This window comes from Orycteropus afer, unplaced genomic scaffold (genome assembly GCF_000298275.1).
Source record: "Orycteropus afer afer isolate SDZICR_OR568_19922 unplaced genomic scaffold, OryAfe1.0 scaffold00445, whole genome shotgun sequence".
In the NCBI taxonomy this organism is placed as follows: domain Eukaryota; kingdom Metazoa; phylum Chordata; class Mammalia; order Tubulidentata; family Orycteropodidae; genus Orycteropus; species Orycteropus afer.
The window spans coordinates 1,360,041-1,380,514 of record NW_006922032.1 but is presented as its reverse complement, the minus strand read 5'-3'; the positions used below and the strand labels follow the sequence as shown (position 1 = coordinate 1,380,514).

The 20,474-nt window shown below is 34.0% G+C and overlaps 1 protein-coding gene across 1 annotated transcript in view; it reads left to right on the top strand.

The window, feature by feature from the left end:
• The window catches only part of CCSER1 (coiled-coil serine rich protein 1), a 958,389-nt gene that overhangs the window by 224,141 nt on the left and 713,774 nt on the right, over positions 1-20,474 (top strand). Inside the window, exon 4 of the mRNA XM_007954211.2 lies at positions 15,275-15,395. Within this exon, the coding sequence (XP_007952402.2) occupies positions 15,275-15,395 (121 nt within the window). The remainder of the gene's footprint in view (positions 1-15,274; positions 15,396-20,474) is intronic.

Below are 20,474 nucleotides of genomic sequence, written 5' to 3'. Positions count from 1 at the left end.
AGTAATATTGATGCATCTTTATTTCATGTTTGATCAATTTAATACTGCAGAAGTTGGTCAGCATCTTCATTCTCGTCATCTTTGGTGTTAATGTTTGGTACAAAAATATGAGTAATAGTTGCATTAATTGGTCTCCTTTTAGGCATATAGCTATTATTTTATCAATGACAGCATTGTTTAGATTAGCTATTTAATACCTGTTTGGCCTTGTTCAGTTTATTTAACATCTCAGCTCTGGCAGCATAGTGGCTAAGGCACTTGACTGCTAGCCAGTACACTGGTGGTTCAAACCCACCAGCCACTCCTTGGAGGGAAAATGGGGCAATCTACTTCCGTAGTGATGCTGCCTCGGAAACCCAAGGAGGAGTCACTATGAGTCGGGTCCAACTTGACAGCACATAACAACAACAATATATCTGTAAATTAGTATAATAACAATAATACTTTCTTGAAATATATATTGTAAGAATTAAATAAAATTGTCCATTTGAAATATTATAATGATACCTGATACATAAAAGTCTATGCTAGCTACTAAAAGGATATAATCATCATTGCTGTTATTAAGAAGCTATATTTTTATCTCTTAAGAAACCAAACTTAACTTTTGCAGAGTTTAAACATATGAAGGTATGGATAACAGCATTGATAGCAATGTTTTTAAAGCAAGATATAAAAGCCAATTTTCTTTTGTCACTTACATGGTGATATAATCTGTGGAGTATCTTATTTTGAGAATCATCACATTTCAGTTAGTTAAGATCTTTTTAAAGTTTAATTCATTCATATTTTGATAACTTCATTTTTTCTCTTAGATTACCAAACCTTGGGCAATTTTCAAAGTTCTTAGAACATAGAGATTGAAAAACAAAAAGTCTGAAAAGAATTATTATAAAAGGCTATAAATTTATAATGGCATTTGAAGGCAATGCACCAAAAAAATAAATAAATAATTTGTGCTACAGTGAAACAAAAATTTAAAAATTTAGGCAAATGCTAATTCATGCACATGGATAGCATATTCAAGAAACCAATTTATTTCACTGGCAAAATAAGAAAGTTTAAACTCAAAAAAAAAAAAAAAAAGAAATAGGCACACAAAAATTTGCTGGAAGAAAACAAAATAGTTGGTGGTGTATCAACATTTTTGACATGTCTTGAATTAATCAAGATTGGAATTCTCAGTAAAGAAAACAGCTATAGATTCTCTGTTGTTCTGTCTGTATATTTATATTACTATCTATCCATCTATCCAAACATCGATCTGTCTATTTTACTGTGAAATAAAGAGCAGAGTGAGTGTACTCTGGTTCTAAATCATTATGAAAATTATATTTTCATTTGGCAGAATACAAATAATAAAATAATCAATGTATCAATATACTCATATTGGAAATTAATAAAATAATTATGGATAATTTTTAACTGACATGAAACTTTTCCTTTTAAAATAAGCTTTGAGTGGTAAAATAATTATGGTGTAGTAAATTATATAGTATGGCTTTTCTGGCTATAAGTCTTTGTAAACTACATGGTGAAATTTGCCATGAGCAACCAAGTAGCTCCTGATTTTTAAAGTTATCCACCTGGGGTGTTTCTGTTGAGAGTGGCATGAAGCAATCTTCTGGGAAGTTCTCTCTCTCTCAGGTGTATAGAATTCTGATGTTGGGATTAGTTTGCCACTCTGCCAGACTCAAAAGGAGCCCTCCTAGAGGCAGAAAAGTCTTTCTTACTGTCAGCTGTGAGACGTGAGAGACACACATTGCTGAGAGTGATGTAAGAGACATGCATTGCTGAGAGAGAGACTGAGAGAGACTGTCGACTGAGAGATGGCAGGCTGAGAGAGACTGAGTGTGTTCCTGAACTTGAATTGCAGCCTGTTGCTTCCCTAATAAACCCCATTATCTGTGAGTTCTGTGTGGCCACTGAAGTGAATTATCGAACCCAGCAGAGAAATGGTTGATACTGAGGGAGGAAGAGTTGGTGTCAATGTTGGTGAAAGAGCTAGAGGGAGGCAGCATGTCTGGTCTTGCAGGAATAGGCCTTGGGCTACTGATGGTGATTCTGTCTTCATCTTGTGGGGTTAGAGGAGGTCAGAAGATGTGGCTCCCTTGCCCCTTTGGCAATTATATATTCCCAATTTCATTCCTATATGATTTTGGTTATTATACTTAGAACGAAACCTCTTTTTATTCCTTCTGTGTACAATTTGGATACTTTAGGTTCTTCTCAAGGGCTGTTACTCTTTTTTTTTTCTCCTAAGATATTTAGTTACTTATGAAACAATTGATATGAACCTAAGAACACTAAATTATATCTTCCTAAAACAAATTTTTGTCTATCTTGTCTAGGATTTTTGAAGTCTTTAATAGTCACTCTTAGCTCAGACTGAGACCAAGGCTTAAAATTAACCACAAGGGACCTGCCTTTTTTAATCAGGGGTCCTTAACTTTAAGAGATAATTGAGGGTTTTTTTTTTATTATTATTTTTTCTGACTCGAGAAAAAGGGTAGTGCATCATAAAAAAAAAATTACAGCCAAAGGAAGGAAAGTAGCATGAGAAGAGGAAAGAGGAAAGGCAATTAGGATTAAGTTGTGATTTGGGAAGATCTGAAATAGAGAGAGTTTTAAGTTTTTCACCTGAGCCAAGAAATTGTTTCATGAGTATTTTGGTATCTGAGGGGTTTTGGTAGATTTTCTCAAACCAATAAACAAATCCAAACAACTGCATGTTTAAGATTTTGTTATCTTTTTGGTCTAAGGTACTAAACACATAAACAATTTTATTCATATAAGGAATTTGTCAATGTGTCTTATATTATCCATGTTGAAATTATACCATTGAGAAAGATAGCACTTGCAGTAGAGTCATAATGTGAACGCATATAAGAGACAAACCTATGAGGGTCTGATAATACTTGGTAAAGGTGCTTTTACACCTTATATCTATACCTCCAAAGATAATATATTTTTATGCAAATAATGTGCCTTCTAAGTTTGTTTCTCCCCTTTTTTACATCCCTGTCCCCCATTTTTGTAAGCACTGCTGTGCTATTATTGTTACATGTTGATAGATATGCATGTATTTATCTCCATTATCATATCACTTTCCCAAAAAATACCTCCCAGGGGAAAGGAGTAGCTGGCAAACAACTATCATAGAAAATGCATGCCATTTGGGAAAAAAAAAAAAAAAAAAGCTGTGATTGTCTATCCCTAGTGTCAGAAATCTTCAATCTCTGAATGATGAAAATTTGAAAAAAAAAATGTATCTCAGAACTAAACATTCATGGACAAAACACAACAGGGCTGAGTAAAATTTTCGTAAGTTTTTTTATCAGTGTCACTAGTTTTTCTTATATAGTTGTTGATGTAGCAAGACATTATACTTGTCAGTCTTCTGTGCTGGCTTAAGAAACTGTTCTGTTGAACCTGTGTCCATCCTTTGCCCATTGTATTACTTCTATGTGCTCATGAAAGAAAAAAAAAAAGTTTAGAATAGTAAGGAATATAGGAAAACAGATTTCCACAAAGAAGAGTTTTTTAAATCTGGTTAGATAATTAAAATATCACTAAAGGTGATGTCCCCATTCCTAGGAGCTAAATTAAATTAAGTTTGGGGACTCAACAAAAGGATATTAGAACTCAAACTCAAAATGGGATTTAAGCACTGTCATACATAAGGACAGTGCCACCACTAGTCTGTCCATTTAGCATACTCTGGTGACTTGTGTGTTGCTGGAAGGCTGGAAGGTATGCTACCAGTATTTCTAATACCAGCAGGGTCACCCATGGTGGACAGGTTTCAGTGGAAATTCCAGACTAAGACAGACTGGGAAGAAGGAGCAAGCTGTCTACCTTTGAGAAAAAATGGCCACTGAAAACAATATGAATAGCAGTGAAACACTGTCTGATATATTGCTGGAAAACGTTATGAATAGCAGGGAAACATTGTTTGGCATGGGCATGAAGTTGGAAGTCACTCAAAATATGACTAGGGAAGAGCTCCCTCCTCAAAGTAGAGTTGACTTTAATGACATGGATGGAGCAAAGCTTTCAGAATCTTCATTTGCTGATGGGACATGACTCAAAATGGGAAGAAATAGCTGCAAACATTCATTAATAATCAGAACATGGAAAGAATGAAGTATGAATTTTGGAAAATTGGAAGTTGTCAAAAATGAAATGGAACACATAAATATCAACATCCTAGGAATTAGTGAGCTGAATTGGACTGGTATTGGCCATTTTGAATTAGACAATCATATGGTCTACTATGCTGGGAAAGACAAACTGAAGATGAATGGTGTTATATTAATCATCAAAAAGAACATTTCAAGATCTGTCCTGAAGTACAATGCTGTCAGTGATAGGAAGACCAGTTAATACTTCTATTATTCAAATTTACCCACCAGAAACTAAAGCCAAAGATAAAGAAACTCAAGAATTTTACCAACTGCTGCAGTCTACAGTTGACCACACCTTCAATCGACATATATTGATTATTACTGGCAAGTGAAAAGCAAAAGTTGAAAACAAAGAAGAAATATCAGTAGTTAGAAAATACGGCTTAGGTGGTAAAAATGACAGTGGAGACCACATGATAGAATTTTGCAAGACCGATGACTTATTCATTGCAAATTCCTTTTTTAACAACATAAACATTCCAGATGGAATATATAGTCAAAATGACTGCATTTGTGGAGAGAAATAATGGAGAAGCTCAAAATTATCAGTCAAAACAAGCCCCGGAACTGACTGTGGAGCAGACCATCAATTGCTAACATTCAGGATCAAGTTGAAGCAGAAAAAATGAAGTCAAGTCCAAGAGAGCCAAAATATGACCTTTATTATATCCCACCTGAATTTAGGGTCCATCTGAAAAATAGATTGTATGCATGGAACACTAATAGCTGAAGACCAGAGCAGTTGTGGGGTGACATCAAGAACATCATACCTGAAGAAAGCAAAAGGTCATTAAAAAGACAGGAAAGGAAGAAATGACCAAAATGAATGTCAGAAGAAAATATGCTACTTGCTGTTGGTCCAGCAAGTGACCGTCTTAACTTGGTATGTGTTCAGCTCTAAACTGTAAACTTTCCCCAACTGTTGATCAAGTAAAGCTAAGTTTATTATATTTATGAGCAGGGAAAACTTCACCTTGACAGTGTCTTCCAAGAGTGTGAAGAGGGAAAAACTTGTTGTCACTTGCCATTAAGTCAGCTCCAACTTATGGTGACTAATGTATGACAGAATGAAGGGTTGTCTGATATTGCACCACCTTCACGATTATTGCGATGTCTGAATTCACTGGTGTACTTATTGTGTGAATATGTCTTATTGAGGGCTTCCCTCATTTTTGCTTACTCTTTCTTTTACAAACGTGGTAAGTTCTGCTAGTGATTGATCTTTCCTGCTGATTTGTCCAAAGTAAGCTAGCTGAACTCTCACTATCCTCATTTATAAGGACCATTCTGATTCTGTTCTTTCATTTATAGGGTTTATAGTTCAGGGCACAAAAGGTTTATTTTTTCAAGGTGGAGAACTTGTCACATAATAGTTTAATGGTTACTGAAAAAAAAAATATATGTATTTTTGCTTATTAACATTAAATTACACTCACTCATCAATTTCTTGTTATGCAGTCAGGAGAGATATTTTAATGCTTAATTTCATGTTGAACATTCAAGAAAGGCATTGGCTGTTTTAGCTGTATTGACAGTGCCAAGGAGACATTTGTACCTGCTCCAAGCAAACCATAATGTTTGAGTTATAGTACCAAAACTGGTAGCCATACAAACGGAGTTTGTATTTTCAAATTACTCTCTTTACCTTTATCACTGATGAGGTTTCAATTGTATTCCAGAAAAAATTTGCACAATGTAAAAATTTGTGTAAAGAACTATTCAAAAGGTGAGGCAAGAAATAAACTGAGATTAAATAGGCTAAAAACATGCAATTTCAAGGAACAAAAAGTTTTAATAAACCTGATGATTATCCAAATGTGTTCAAAGAAGAAAGGTTACTTTAGGTATGCAGCAACAAAAGTACCAGAATTTGGGTCATGTGAGATAAGCCTGAATTTAAATTGCTTTTTATCTTTTATAGTTTTGTCTGAGTTTTCAGGTTAGAGTTATTTTCATATTTACCTCTATCTTACTTTTTTCTCTAACTTGTTTTTATTTTGGGATATTAATACTTTTTAATGAAATTCCTCATATCTTTTAAAAATATTTTTCAGATGATAGTATCAATAAACAATACAGTTGTATAAACATGTACTACACCATATTTTAAAAATTTGTTATTATTTAAATCATTTCTTGATTTGACATTCTTTGTTTCCTTTTTCTTGCCAGTTCTTCTCCCTCATCCATCCTTATATTCACTCTCAATTTCTACTGAAATAGACTGAGAAGTATACTTCATTTCAATAAAGGAAGCAAATAAATGTAAATAAAGACGTGACTGTTGTTGTTGTTGTTGTTTTGTGCCCTTGAGTCGGACCCGACTCATAGCGACCCCTCCTTGGGTTTCTGAGGCAGTATTGCTGTGGAGGTTGTTTGCCCAACCTTCCTTCCAAGGAGTGGCTGGTGGGTTTGAACCACCAGCCTTCTGGTTAGCAGTCAAGTACCTTAGGTACTATAATACCAGAGCTCCTAAGATGTGAATAGGTGTTTGAAATAAAAGTGTTAAAAATATCTAAATACCACACACTAGAATCTTTCTCATCCTTTCCAAACCACTGTCATTCCCAAAGTTAGGAAGGAAACCCTAACTATTTCTCACTTAAGTTAATTCAATAGTATTGTCAGTGGTTGTCTGCAGTCCTGTTCCCCTACTTACACACTTCTCAGAGTTGTTTTTTTTTTTTAAGAAAATATAAAATTGTTTCCTTGTTTAATGATTGACAATGGATCCCTTCTACCTTCAGGATCAAATATTGTTTTAGAATTGTTTAAAAGTTCCTTAAAATGTTGACAGTAATGTATATCTCCAGCTGAATCTTCTCCTGCTTCTTACTTAATGGTCTAGGGTTCATCCACATTGTATTATTGGCATTTCTCACAGTATATATCATTTTCTTGTATCATTGCTATTTCACACACTTTTTTTTTCTATTATTTGCTAGAATATTTTTCTTTCCACAATTGCTCACATCATTTTCTTCTTTTTCTCTCAATCATTAAACAGATACTTACCGAGAGCCTTCTTTCTGTCTGGCAGTCTGCTAATTAGGTCACAGGAGTGAACCACATAGTAGCCATCCCTCTGCTCTAACCTTGATGATTACTTCACATGACTGATTTACATGATAGCACTTCTTAAATCATATTATTTCTTCATTACAGTCTAAGTAACTTTATCTTTTCATCAAATACTTCATCTTTTCTCTTCATAAGTTCTTTTACCCACTATACTTTCTGCACAGAGTATAGCTCAGTGAACACTGTTAATGGGATGAATATGTGTGCCTGCATTATGGTATTACATTTCTACTTTAGCTAAAGTTGTGCTTTGTATAGTCTTGATGCAAAAATTTGTACTTTATTTGAATATTTTCAATTTCCCTTTCAATTCTAGAGTAATATTCATTGGGAAGAAAAAGCCTTGTATAAGTACTGGATTAAGGTTTCTAATTAAAAGGAAATATTAAATATAACCAAAGCTTTAATACCAACATTTTATGGTTTGATCAGTGTACCTGCCAACCAGAGAAACAAAACCAGTAGGAGATCTATATTTAGAAATAGTACAAAGAATTGGTTTTCATGATCAATGGAGTTGGCCAGCCAAGTCTGAAATTCATAGGACAGACCCTCAGGAAGGTCAGTTTTTCAACCATGGACTGAAGCTATTGCCCACAGACAGAATTTTTATCTTCATTAGATAAGATAATCAGCCTTTTAACTGACTAAATCAGCCCATTCATGTAATCTTGGATAATTTGCCTTTTTTTATTTAAAGTCAACTGATTATGAATTCTAATACCTTCACAGCAACACCTACATTAGTGTTTGATTGAATAACTGGGGACTGTAGCTTAGCCATGCTTCCATATAAAAAACTTATCAAAACCAGTTATAAATAATATTCACTAACATTTTTACAGCTACTGCCATTTTCCCAACATTATTCTAAGCACTTTAAATGCATTAACTCAGTTAATCTTCACAACTCAAAAATAAAATATTTTACTGGTGTGAAAACAAACGCAAGCAGAGGTAAATTGGTTTGGAGAGTCTGTTGTCAGAAAACACATTCCACAGAGGCATGAATTTTTGTTATTTGTATTCCCTGATGTGTTCCCAGAACCTTGAACTGTGCTGGACAAGAAAAGAAGAGCAATAGATTATAAATAACTTTGAAAATATGTGCTTTTCTAATTATATATATTCTTCTGAACAAATGTATCCAATGGTGGGTTTCATCATGACACCTGGCATCTCATCACCCATAGGACAAGAGGAAAACAGTACTTATCTTGAAGTTGAAGGGCAGATATTAGAACCTGAAGCTTTTGTACTATGAGTAAAAGCTGTAAAATGTTCTGAGGCAACTTACTTAATGCTTATAACTTTTCTTCTGAACAAGAATTCAGATATAAGAATATTGTGGAATAAGAAATAATTGAAAAGGAAAAGCTATTAGACTTAGTTTATTACGTCAAAACACTTGACATACTATAATTAAATGCAAATCAACATACAGTACGGTTAATAGCCTGGGGACTAGAGGTAAATTGTATTGCGGTTTTGCCACTCTTAACCTGAGTGACCTTGAGAAAGGTAGTTAGCTACTTAAACTCTATGTGTCTCACATTTTTAATTTGTCCACTGGGGGTGATAATTTTACTAATCCTATGGGATTTTTCTAAGGGAGAAGAACAATACACAGTAACTGTCAATCTATTGTTAATAAAAATAGGTATTATCTGGCACACAATGTTACATAAGTGTTTGTGTAACAAATTAATTTCTCTTTTTCTGGGTTAAATGTTACCAGTGGGCATTTGGGAAAGAAATGATTTTAAAAAAGGAAGAGAGGCACACTCTTATGTATCAAAAGCAAATTCTTCTCTTTTAAGCCTACAGTTTGCTCATTGATATTAAACTATTCTGGTGAGGAGGCATGGTGACTTCAAATGTAGATATGCATGAAGCTTGTAAGTTAGCTGCACTTTGGCACCTTCAGTAGTTTTAATATTTGAAATTTTTCATGAAAGAGATCAATATTTCTCTTAATAATTTTATCAAAAAATAGTAAAATTACGTATTGCTTTCTTGGTGCTTTAAAATTAAAAGACCAAACAGACATAAATTAATCAAATGGTTTTGAAATATAAAACTGGATTAAATGAATAATTTAAGATTTCAGGGTTTAGGTTTTGTATTTTAGTTTATTATGAATCTGAAGGAAACATTTTGGAAAATTCAGTTATATGGAATACCATTCCATGTAATAGCATATTCTTTGTGGTATAATAAGAGGCTACATGCTAAAGTCAGACTAGTCCATTTTTAATCTAGAAATTATTTCTATTGCCTTCATGTTTTACAACTTGCTGATTTTTAGTATCTAGAAATTTTAGTCATTTTTCCATAAAGATTTACTGCCTCGGAAACCCAATGGAGGTCGCTGTTAGTCGGAATCAACTGAACGGCATTAGGCATTTTTGGTATACTTAGAAATCCCTAGAAATAAATATGAGAGTAGTGCTTAAAACTAAATCTTAGAATAAATAATTATTGTGACCATCAAAATTTTCCTCATTTCAAATACCTGTTTGTTTAATCTCATAATCAAATTTGGTTTCTCACTTTTGAATCATTCTTTTTATATTAAGTAATGGTTGCTCACAACTGATTTCCCCTAGAGGCAGGACCAGTAGTTCCACAGGTAGCCTTCTCAGCATGCCCTGATTAGTGACCCCAATCTTGGCCAAAGGCCTTGTCTGTCTAGAAAGAAATGGGAACTTTAATTTCTCAGCCAGCCTTACTCTGACATTCACAAGTAACAGAAGCCTATGATGGAATTTTCTGCACTGCATGCAATTCATTTGCAACAAAGATTCTTTTCAAAGATGGGGAAATTTAGCATATAAATTTTAAGCTGGTGGTTCGAATTGTTATTTGTATCTTTGGTTGGAAATAATAGTGAAAAATGTATTGATTTTTTTTTTTTAGCCCAAGGATGTTGGAAACCTAATTGAATATGCAATGCTTTGAAATGGTCTCATGTTTTATAACTTACATTATGAAACAATTGTCAGCTGTCCTATAAGTATACCTTTTTAAAATTTAGAAGTTAATTTTTTTTAATACAATATAAACCCAAGTTTGTAAGTATAATTAAATAGTGTGAAATATTTAAAGTTTGAACGTTTGCATCTGTTTGGCTCCCCACTTTATTCTAAAGTCTTGGCTTTTCCCCTGTAATGAGAGTTTAATCTGTATACTGAAGAGTTTGTGTGTGATGTGATTAGGAAAATAAAGAAATAATCTTTGCTTCAAAACAGGTTTCCCACAATTTGGACAGTGCCTAAACTTGCGCTTTAAAAGTGAGGATGGCAAGATTGGCACACTTACTTTGTACACATCATTAAGAAAGATCAATAGCTGGAAAAGAATTTCATGGTTTATAAAGTAGAGGGTCAACCAAAATGAAGAGAACTCACAATGAGATGAATTGACATGATAAGCATAACAGTAGAATATGCCAATGATCATGAAGATGGTGGATAAGGTTGTCATGAGTTGGAGTGAACTCCGAGGCCGGAAACAATGACAAACTTGCCACTATTAATAGATCACTTAGATTAAAATTTAAAAACTTCTGGTAACATATAAATGTATTAATCTCAGACAAATCCACCAAGTCAATATCATCTCTTTAACAATTTTAGACCAACCAACTCCAATTACTTCTGAAGTGTGTTTTTTTGAGGGTAGGAGTATGAGGTCAGCAAATAAAATTAAACTTAATCTGAATAAATCAGAAAAATAGTTTCCCAGGAGAATTACAAGAAATTCCGTTGTTTTCTGCTGATGTCATTAATCATCACATCTGATCATATATATTCCACTCATTGGATCATATATTCCATTTCAATTACTATTTTAATATAAATTTCCTTTTTTGTTTGTTTGTTTATAGAAGTAAGAAATGATCATTGTAGAAAATTTGGAACATATTGAACAATACAGAAGAAAATGAAGTAAATTATTCTTCTTACTTTTATTAGTGCAGTTTCCTCCTTTCCCCTCCCACCCAAAGTAACTTATTTTTAAATAACACAAATTTTAACTCCTATAATGATTTTGATACGTTTGCCTTAGTTTGCTTAACTGTGTATTTATAATGGAAATGTGAAATCATTTCACTTCATAACCATTAGTCAAAAATAATGATTTATGAATAGAAAATATTCCCTCATATTAATTTTTTTTTTTTTCCAATTTGAGTTATGAGTTTTGCTCTACTGAGTGTCTTCAGTCGCCAATTATGTTCTTGGTATAGATAACTAAAAGGGAATTTACTTGATCAAAATATACAAACAATATTATGGATATTGATAAATGTTGCTGAACTGCTTCCCACAGAGTAGTATCACAGTGTATGAGAGTGTGAGACAGATTACCTCATGGGACCATTAACATTAGTGAGCTGAAATGGCTGGTTTTGGACATTTTGAATCAGGCAACAATATGGTATATTGTTTCTGAGGGAGAAGAAATATACCAATTTGTCAAATTGAAGAGGAATGGCTTGACATTCATCATCACAAATAATTTTTCAAGATCTATCCTGAAGTACAATGCTGTCAGTGACAGGATAATATCCATACACCTATGAAAAAGACCAGTTATTATTATTGTTAGTCAAATTTATGCACTAACACTAAAAGCAAAGATGAGGAAATTAAAGATTTTTACCAATAGTCTGAAATTGACTGAACATGCAATCAAGATATGTTACTTATCAGTGGTGATTGGAATGGAAAAGTTGGAAACGAAGAATCACTGGTAGTTGGAAAATATGGCCTTGGTGATAGAAATAACACCAGAGATTACATGATAGAATTTTGCAAGACCAATGACTTATTCATTGCAAATACAGTTTTTCAACAACACAGTGGCTATATAAATGGACTTCACCAGACGGAGTACACAGGAATCAGATTGACTACATCTGTGGCAAGAGGTGATGGAGAAGATCAATATCTTCAGCCAGAAAACACCAAGAGCTTACTGTGGAACAGACCATCAACTACTCATATGCAAGTTCAAATTGAAGCTGAAGGCAACTTAACGAAGTCCATGATAACCAAAATATGACCTTGATTATATCCCTCCTGACTTTAGAGACTGTCTAAAGAATAGATTTAAAGAATTGACCACCAGTGACTGAAAACCAGAGGCATTGTGGGATGATATCAAAATATCATCTATGAAGAAAGCAAAAGGTCATTAAAAAGATGGGAAAGGAAGAAAAGACGACAATGGATATCAGAAGAGACTCTGAAACTTGCCCTTGAATGGAGAGTAGCTAAAGCAAATGGAAAAAAATGACAAGATGAAAGAACTGAACAGAAGATTTTAAAGAGCAGCTTGAGAATAAAATATGCAAAGACCTAGAGTTAGAAAATCAGAATGGAAGAATACACTCATTATTTCTCAAGATGAAAGAAATGAGGAAAAATTTAACCCTCAAAATGCAATATTAAAAGATTCCTTGGGCAATATGTTGAATGATGCAGGAAACATCAAAAGAAGATGGATGGAATACAATGTACCAAAACAAATTGGTAGATGATCATCTTCTTCAGGAGGTGGCATATGATCAAGAACCAGTGGTATTGAAGGAAGTAGTCAAAGCTGTACTGAAGGAATTGCCAAAGCACAAGACTCCGGGAATTGATGGAATACTCATTGAGATGTTTCAACAAATGGATCCTGCATTGGAGGCACTCACTTGGCTATGCCAAGAGATTTGGAAGACAGCTCTCTGGCCAACAGACCGGAAGAGATCCATATTTGTACCCATTCCAAAGAAATGTTATCCAACAGAATGAGGAAATTATCAAACAATATCATTAATATCACACAGAAGTAAAATTTTACTGAAGACAATACAAAATTGTTGCAGCAGTGTATTGACAGAGAACTTCCAGAAATGCAAGCTGGATTTAGAAGGGGGCGTGGAGCAAGAGATATCATAGCTGATGTTAGATGGATCTTGGCTGAAAGCAAAGAATACCAGAAAGATGTTTACTTGTGTTTTATTGACAATGCAAAGGCATTCAATTGTGTGGATCATAACAGATTGTGGATAACATTGAGAAGAGTGAGAATCCCAGAAAACTTATTTGTTGTCATGAGGAACCTGTAGATAGACCAGGAAGCTGTCATTCTAACAGAACAAGGGGATACTTCATGGTTTATAATCAGGAAGGGAATATGTCAGGGTTGTATCATTTCACCATACTTATTCAGTCTGTGTGCTAAGTAAATTATCCAAGAAGCTAGACTATATGAAGAAGAACATGGTATCAAGATTGGAGGAAGCCTCATTAATAACCTGAGATATGCAGATGACACAACTTTCCCTGCTGAAAGTGAGGATACTTGGAGCACTTACTGATGAAGATTAAAGACTACAACTTGCAGTATGGATTACATGTCAATATAAAAGAAACATAAATCCTCACAATGGCACCAATAAACAGCTTCAATATGGATGGAGAAAAGATTGAAGTTGTCAGGGATTTCATATTACTTGGTTCTACAATCAACACCAGTGGAAGCAGCAGTCAAGACATCAGATGACGTATTGCATTGGGCAAGTCTGTTGCAAAAGACCTTTTTCAAGTGATGAAGAGCAAAGATGTCTCCTTGGAGACTGAGGTGTGCCTAACCCAAGCCATGGTATTTTCAATCACGTCTTATGCATGTCAGAGCTGGACAATGAAAAAAGAAGAGTTGATGCTTTTGAGTTGTGGTGTTGGGGAAAAATGCTAAGAGTACCGAGGACTGTAGAAAGGACAAACAAATCTGTCCTGGGATAAGTGCAGCCAGAATGCTCCTTGGATGTGAGAATGGCCAGACTTCGTCCACCTACTTTGGTCTTGTTGTTGGAACCATTCTCTGGAGAAGGATGGCATGCTTGGTAAAGTGGAGGGTCAGCGAAGGAGGGTGTGGTGGTTATGTTTTTGTGTCAACTTGGCTAGGCCTGGTTGAGTGGCTGGGTGGCTGGAGGTAGTTTTCCCTGTGGTGAGACTGGTAATCATCAACTCCATGGTGGACTCTACTGTGAACAGCTGAGTAGCTGCCTTTGGGTATGTGGTCTGCTTCCTCTATCTAAGCAGAAACTTTGGGGAATGGTCTCTAGCTTATGGCGTGCTTGGACTCTGCATGTAGCTGTGTCATTGTTCAGCAGCCTCCCATGCTTTGCCGACCTTGGCACTTAAAATGGACTTGAATTAATGGCCTGCCGTGTGGATTGGTAACATCGGGACTGTGCCTTTTTACTTGTCAACTTTGGGCTTGGAAGCCTCAGCAACCAGTAGCTGTCTGAGTGAAGAAAAGCCTCTACCTTCAGTGGGTGGCAGGCAGGCTTTCACCCAGCCCCTAGAGCCTGGAACTTTGAACTTGGACTTAAAGTCTCCAGTTGTAAGAGAATAAACTCATGTTTGTTAAGGTCATGCCATTTGTCATATATTCTTGTCAGAGTGGCACTAGGTAACCAGAACAGAGGGGAAGACACTCAACAAGATGAATTGACATGGTGACTGCAGCAGTGGGCTCAGGTATAGTAGAAATTTTGAGGCTGGCAACAGGGCAGTGTTTTGTTCTGTTGTACATGTCTCTATGAGTCAGAGATGATTTGATGGCCCATAAAAACAACAACAACAACAACAACAACAAACAATGTGGTTTGTCCACTTTTCTGTTTTTATGTCTCTCTTTAATGAAAAAATATATAATATATATATATATATATATATATATATATATATATATTTTATGTAAAGAACTATAAAGTATTGACAACATCCTTTTACTGTGTAGCTTAAGAAATGAAAAAATCACCATAGGTCTTGCAGTTAGTTAGTAAGAGGAAATTCTTAGAGATAATAATCTAAGGATAATTAATGTTTTGGTTGAATTATCTCTTTTATTTAACTGAAAACGAAAAAGGAAGAAAGGTAAGTAAGAATAATTGATAAGTAGTTTTTACATTTATTTATTTATTTATTTTTAAGAAATAGCAGTTTGCCGGGAGGATTCCTACCACTCTGTTGTCTCGTGTGCTGCTGTGGTTCTCACTCCTATGGAACCAACAAAAGAAATGAAGAAAAGAGAAGAACTAAAATTTCCTGAGCCTTCCAAACAGTAAGTTATTTAGTTTTTTCAGAGCCCTGCAAAAATCAGTTATGTTATTCTCAGGATTATTTTGCTCAGAAATTGTGATTTAAGATGAATGTGTTAATATTAATATGTTGAAAGAACATATTAATAACCATATTTTGTGTAACTTTCTTTTAAAAAACCAGTCTATTCAAAATTGCCACAATAAATCACTTTTTGTCTCCTAACCTTGTATGTCTAAACCCAATATGTATTATTTGTTTCATTTTGTTACTTATGTTAGAGATATGGGTAAGTACACTGAAGCACTTGTTTTTCTTAGCACTGTGATTGTGGTTATATTGTTCTTGGATTGTTCATTTTATAATCCCAGGCTTTTATAAACTATCATCAGTTTTCATTATTACAAACTTCTTAGCCTAAAGTTCATTTGCTTCTTTATAAGGAAAAACAGTAGTTATTTTTAAATGTTTTTATTCTAAATGAAATTATACAATATTTAATATTTCTATATTAATATTGAATTTAAACAATTCAAGGTATCATTTAAATTTGATTAAGTAAATCATAGATTTTTATGCTTATAATGCACAATTAAGAATTAAATTAATGGTAACAAAAGTAAAATGCATAGACTTGCAGTATCAAGCTAAGATTATGTTTAGTTATACATTAAATAAAAGTAAAGGAAAAACATACTGATGATTTTCCTGTGAAAATGATTCTGTGCCTGCTGTAAGGTCTCAGATTGGAGACTAGATGAGGTATAAGTGGTGCTACGAAATGTTGGCTGATCACCATCTAAACAAAATGAGGGCTGACTTGATGACTTACAGTATTTTCCCCACTGAATTACACTGTATCAAAATTGTTTCTTGAAAGTTTATGTAGAGATAATAAACAGAGTGGACAAAATTTCCTGGAGAATAATGGTGCTTGATACTCTTTGTGAAGTCAATTAGAAAGCTCATTAATATTATACTCAATAATGTTGAATTCAAATAGAGCAATGTTTATATACTTGATTGCATGAAAATATGCAGTATTAATGTTCTCATTATAGAGAAAAATATTAAAATCAAAAATGATGATTATACTTCAATTTTAAAACACATTAAAAGTGGAAAAAGTTAAGGGCTGTTAATGTAGTCTAATTTCTAGATTCGCAAAGCTATGTTTGACTAATAGGAGAAGAATTATATTTCATATTTTCCAACTGAATTTTATTAGACAATGCAAAGGTGTTTTCCTGCAGTAACTATGAGTTTCCATGTGCTACCTACATAGTTGTAAATTGAATCTTAAATTCTTTTTAATTATCTTTCAGTTGAACAAAATTTGTGAATAGTGTTATTTGCTTACATACAATGTCTTTTTTGAAACTTTCACTACTTTATAAATATTGATTATTTTTCATTCTGGAAGATATATTAAAGCAGACAGTGTTTGTTAACTGGTGATTCTTTTTCTTCCTGTCACCCTAGTTCCAATGTGAAACTCTTTGGTATTCTACAAATCTACTTTCTTATTTAACATTATCCATCAATAATATTATTAATTCAACACTGAGGAGAAAATAATAATATATGAATGTAGGTTTTGTTTTTATTTTATTTTGTTTTGAGTGAGATACCTGATTAAAATTTTAATTCTGCTACATATTTATTAAAATTATGGACACTTCATTTATGCTCTCTGAACTTTACTTTCCTCATCTGTTAAGTAAGATGATATCACACCCTTATTGTATTGTTATGTGGGGTATTATGTGAAATGAGGGAGCTCTGGTAGCTTAATGGCTAAGGCACCTGACTGCTAACCAGAAGGCTGGCGGTTCAAACCCACGAGCCACTCCTCGGAAGGAAGATGGGGCAATCTACTTCCTTAGTGATACTGCCTCGGAAACCCAAGGAGGGGTTGCTATGAGTTGGGTCTGACTCGACGGCACATAACAACAACAACAACAACAACAACATGTGAGATGATATTGGTAGAAGACCTGAAATCTGTTAATCTTCAAAAGTGTTAGTGTGTGCGCCTCTTTTCATAGCATTATGAATTCAACTATTAGCATTACAGATGACTTACAGATATATACTCCTTTCCTGAAGGCTCTTCTAAATGCATCTAATACTTAAAGTTACTCAACAGATTTGTCTAACAAGATGTCCTATGAGAATTTCTCGTGTTGGTTGTTAGGTGCCATTGAGTTGATTTTGACTCAGCACCCGTGTATACAACGGAGTAAAACACTGCTTAGACCTGTGCCATATTCACAATCCTTGCTGTGCTTGAGCCCATCCTTGCAGCCATTGTGTCAATCCATCTCATGAATGGTCTTCCCCTTTTTCTCTGACTCTCCACTTTACAAAGCATGATATCCTTCTCCAGGGGCTGGTCCCTTCTGACCACATGACCAAAGTAGGTAAGAAAAATTCTGGCCATTCTTGCTCATAAGGTGCATTCTGGCTGCACTTCTTCCTGGATAGATTTGCTTGTTGAATCTCACATTAAGTATGTCTAAAACCACCTAATAACAACGACAAAACCAAATTATCTTCTCTAGCCTCCTTAAACATTAGAGTCTTTCAGATTTACTTATCTTTGTAAAAGCCAAAACCAAATCCATTGCTGTTGAGTTGATTTTAACTCATACAGACCATATGGGACAGGGTAGAATTTTCCCATAGGACTTCCAAGCCTGTGAATCTTTATGGAAGCAGACATCTTTATGGGAGACATCTTTCTCCCTTATAGTAACTTGAGGGTTCAAACCGCTGACCTTTTGGTTAGCAGCCAGCTCTTACCATTGTGCCACCGTAGCTCCTTATTTATGTCATTATTTTTCTTTATTTAAAATTGTGGTATATTTCTTATATCATATCATATTCAATCAGTTATTGTTCACTTATTTACTGTTTCTGTTATACAGATCTTACCATTTGAAATGATAAGGAAGACATACACATCTCATATTTATTAAAATGTTTATATCATATATCCTTAGTTGTGATCTTAATGGATTCATTCAAATAGTGGTCATATATCAAATGGAGACTGTATATGTCTCATATATCTCATACCATTTTGTTAAAAATTAAATTGCTGTTGTGACTATGTCGAAAGAATCCAATATAAAGGTACAGTTATTAATGCAAAACTCTTATTTGCCAATGAGAAAACTGGTTTCAGAAATATCAAGGTGATAGTGGCTTTAAATATTATAATTAAAAAGTCTAGAAATGAAATTTTTCTTAAATACATATAGATCTTGTACTCAAATGATGTTACCACAGGCCAGTCCCTCTATCTCCATCTGTTTGATGTGCTTTTCTTTCAGTTGTTTCCATTTTCATGGAAGATCCTCTAATGGTGATCTGACTTCCCTTGTAGTAGCTGGGATGGATTTCTATCTTAACATATCCAATGGAAAGAGATGGTTACTATTATTTAAAAAAAGGAAACACTTCTGATTTGAATGTAATTGGCTTTGACTTACTTTGCTTGATAGAACTATCCTGAAGCACTTGCTTTGCCCAAGAGTATGATGATGTTATTGGCTAAAACTCTGTCACAGGGTAAAATCTGGAGTTGAGGATGAAGTTGAGAGGGAAAGACAATTCCACACATGAAATCTTGGTGTTATTGATAAAAAGAAGGTGAAGGTAGAGTTTTAGAAATCAAACAATGATTATTCACTATAGGTAGTTATACTGTCAATATTAATTTTAAATTTTAGAATTTCTTTATTAAATTTAAATTATAGGCATTGAAATAATATGTTAAAAATACTATATCTATATCATTTTTCTTGTTTTAAGTGACTTTTTACATGCTTAATTTTATTTCACTTGCTATGTGGCATGATCCAAAATGAGAATAAAGAGCTGCCAACATCCATTAATAATTGCAATGTGTAATATATGAAATATGAATCTAGGATAATTGGAAATTGTCAAAAATGAATCTTTCCAGGAGACCACCTCAAGAATAGATGTGATGCATTGACATTAATGACTGAAGACCATCCTCAAGTTGTGGGATGACATCAAGGACATCATGAAGCCAAAATATCATTAAAAAGGCAGGAAAGAAAGAAAAGACCAAAATGAATGTCAGAAGAGACTCTAAAACTTGCTCTTGAATGTGGAATAGGTAAAGTGAAAGTAAGAAATGATTAAATAAAAGAGCTTAACTTATTTCAAATGCTGGCTTGAGATGACAAAGTAAAGTATTATAATGAAGTGTGCAGAGACCAGAATTAGAAAACAAAAAGATTAGGACATGCTCAGCATTTCTCAAGCTGAAAGAAGTGTAGAAAAATTCAAGGCTTGAGTTATAATATTGAAGAGTTCTGTGAGAAAAAATTTGAACTATTCAGGAAGCATGAAAAGAAGATGGAAGGAATACAGAGTCAGTGTACTAAAAAGAACTGATTAACTTTCAGCTGTATCAGAAGATAGCAGATAAACAAGAACCGACTTTATTGAAGGAAGAAGTTCAAGCTACAGTTAAGGTATTGGCAAAAAACAAGCCTTCAGGAGTTGACGGAATATCAGTTTTGATTCTTCAGCATATGAATGCACTGCTAGAAGCTTCAGTGGTCTATGCCAAGAAATTTGGAAGACAGTTGCCTAGCCAATAGACTTGGAGAGATGCATATTTGTTTCCATTCCAAATAAAGGTGATCCAATAGAATGAGGAAATTGTTGAATAATATCATACACAAGTAAAATTTTGCTGACAATAATTAAAAATGGTTGTAGCAGGAACTACCAGAAATTTAAGCTGGAATCAAAAGAGGACATGGAACAAGGATATCATCGCTGATAGAAGATGAATCTTGGCTAAAACCAAAAAGATGTTTACCTGTATTTTACTGACTATACAAAGGCATTTGTGTGGTTCATACCAAATTATGGATAAGATTATGAAGGATAGGAATTCCAGAACACTTAATTGTGCTAATATGGAACTTATACATAGACCAAGAGGCAGTCATTTGAATAACACAAGGGAATATTGCATGGTTTAAAATCAGGAAAGTTGTGTATCAGTATATCACCATACTTATTCAATCTTTATGTTGATTTTATATATATA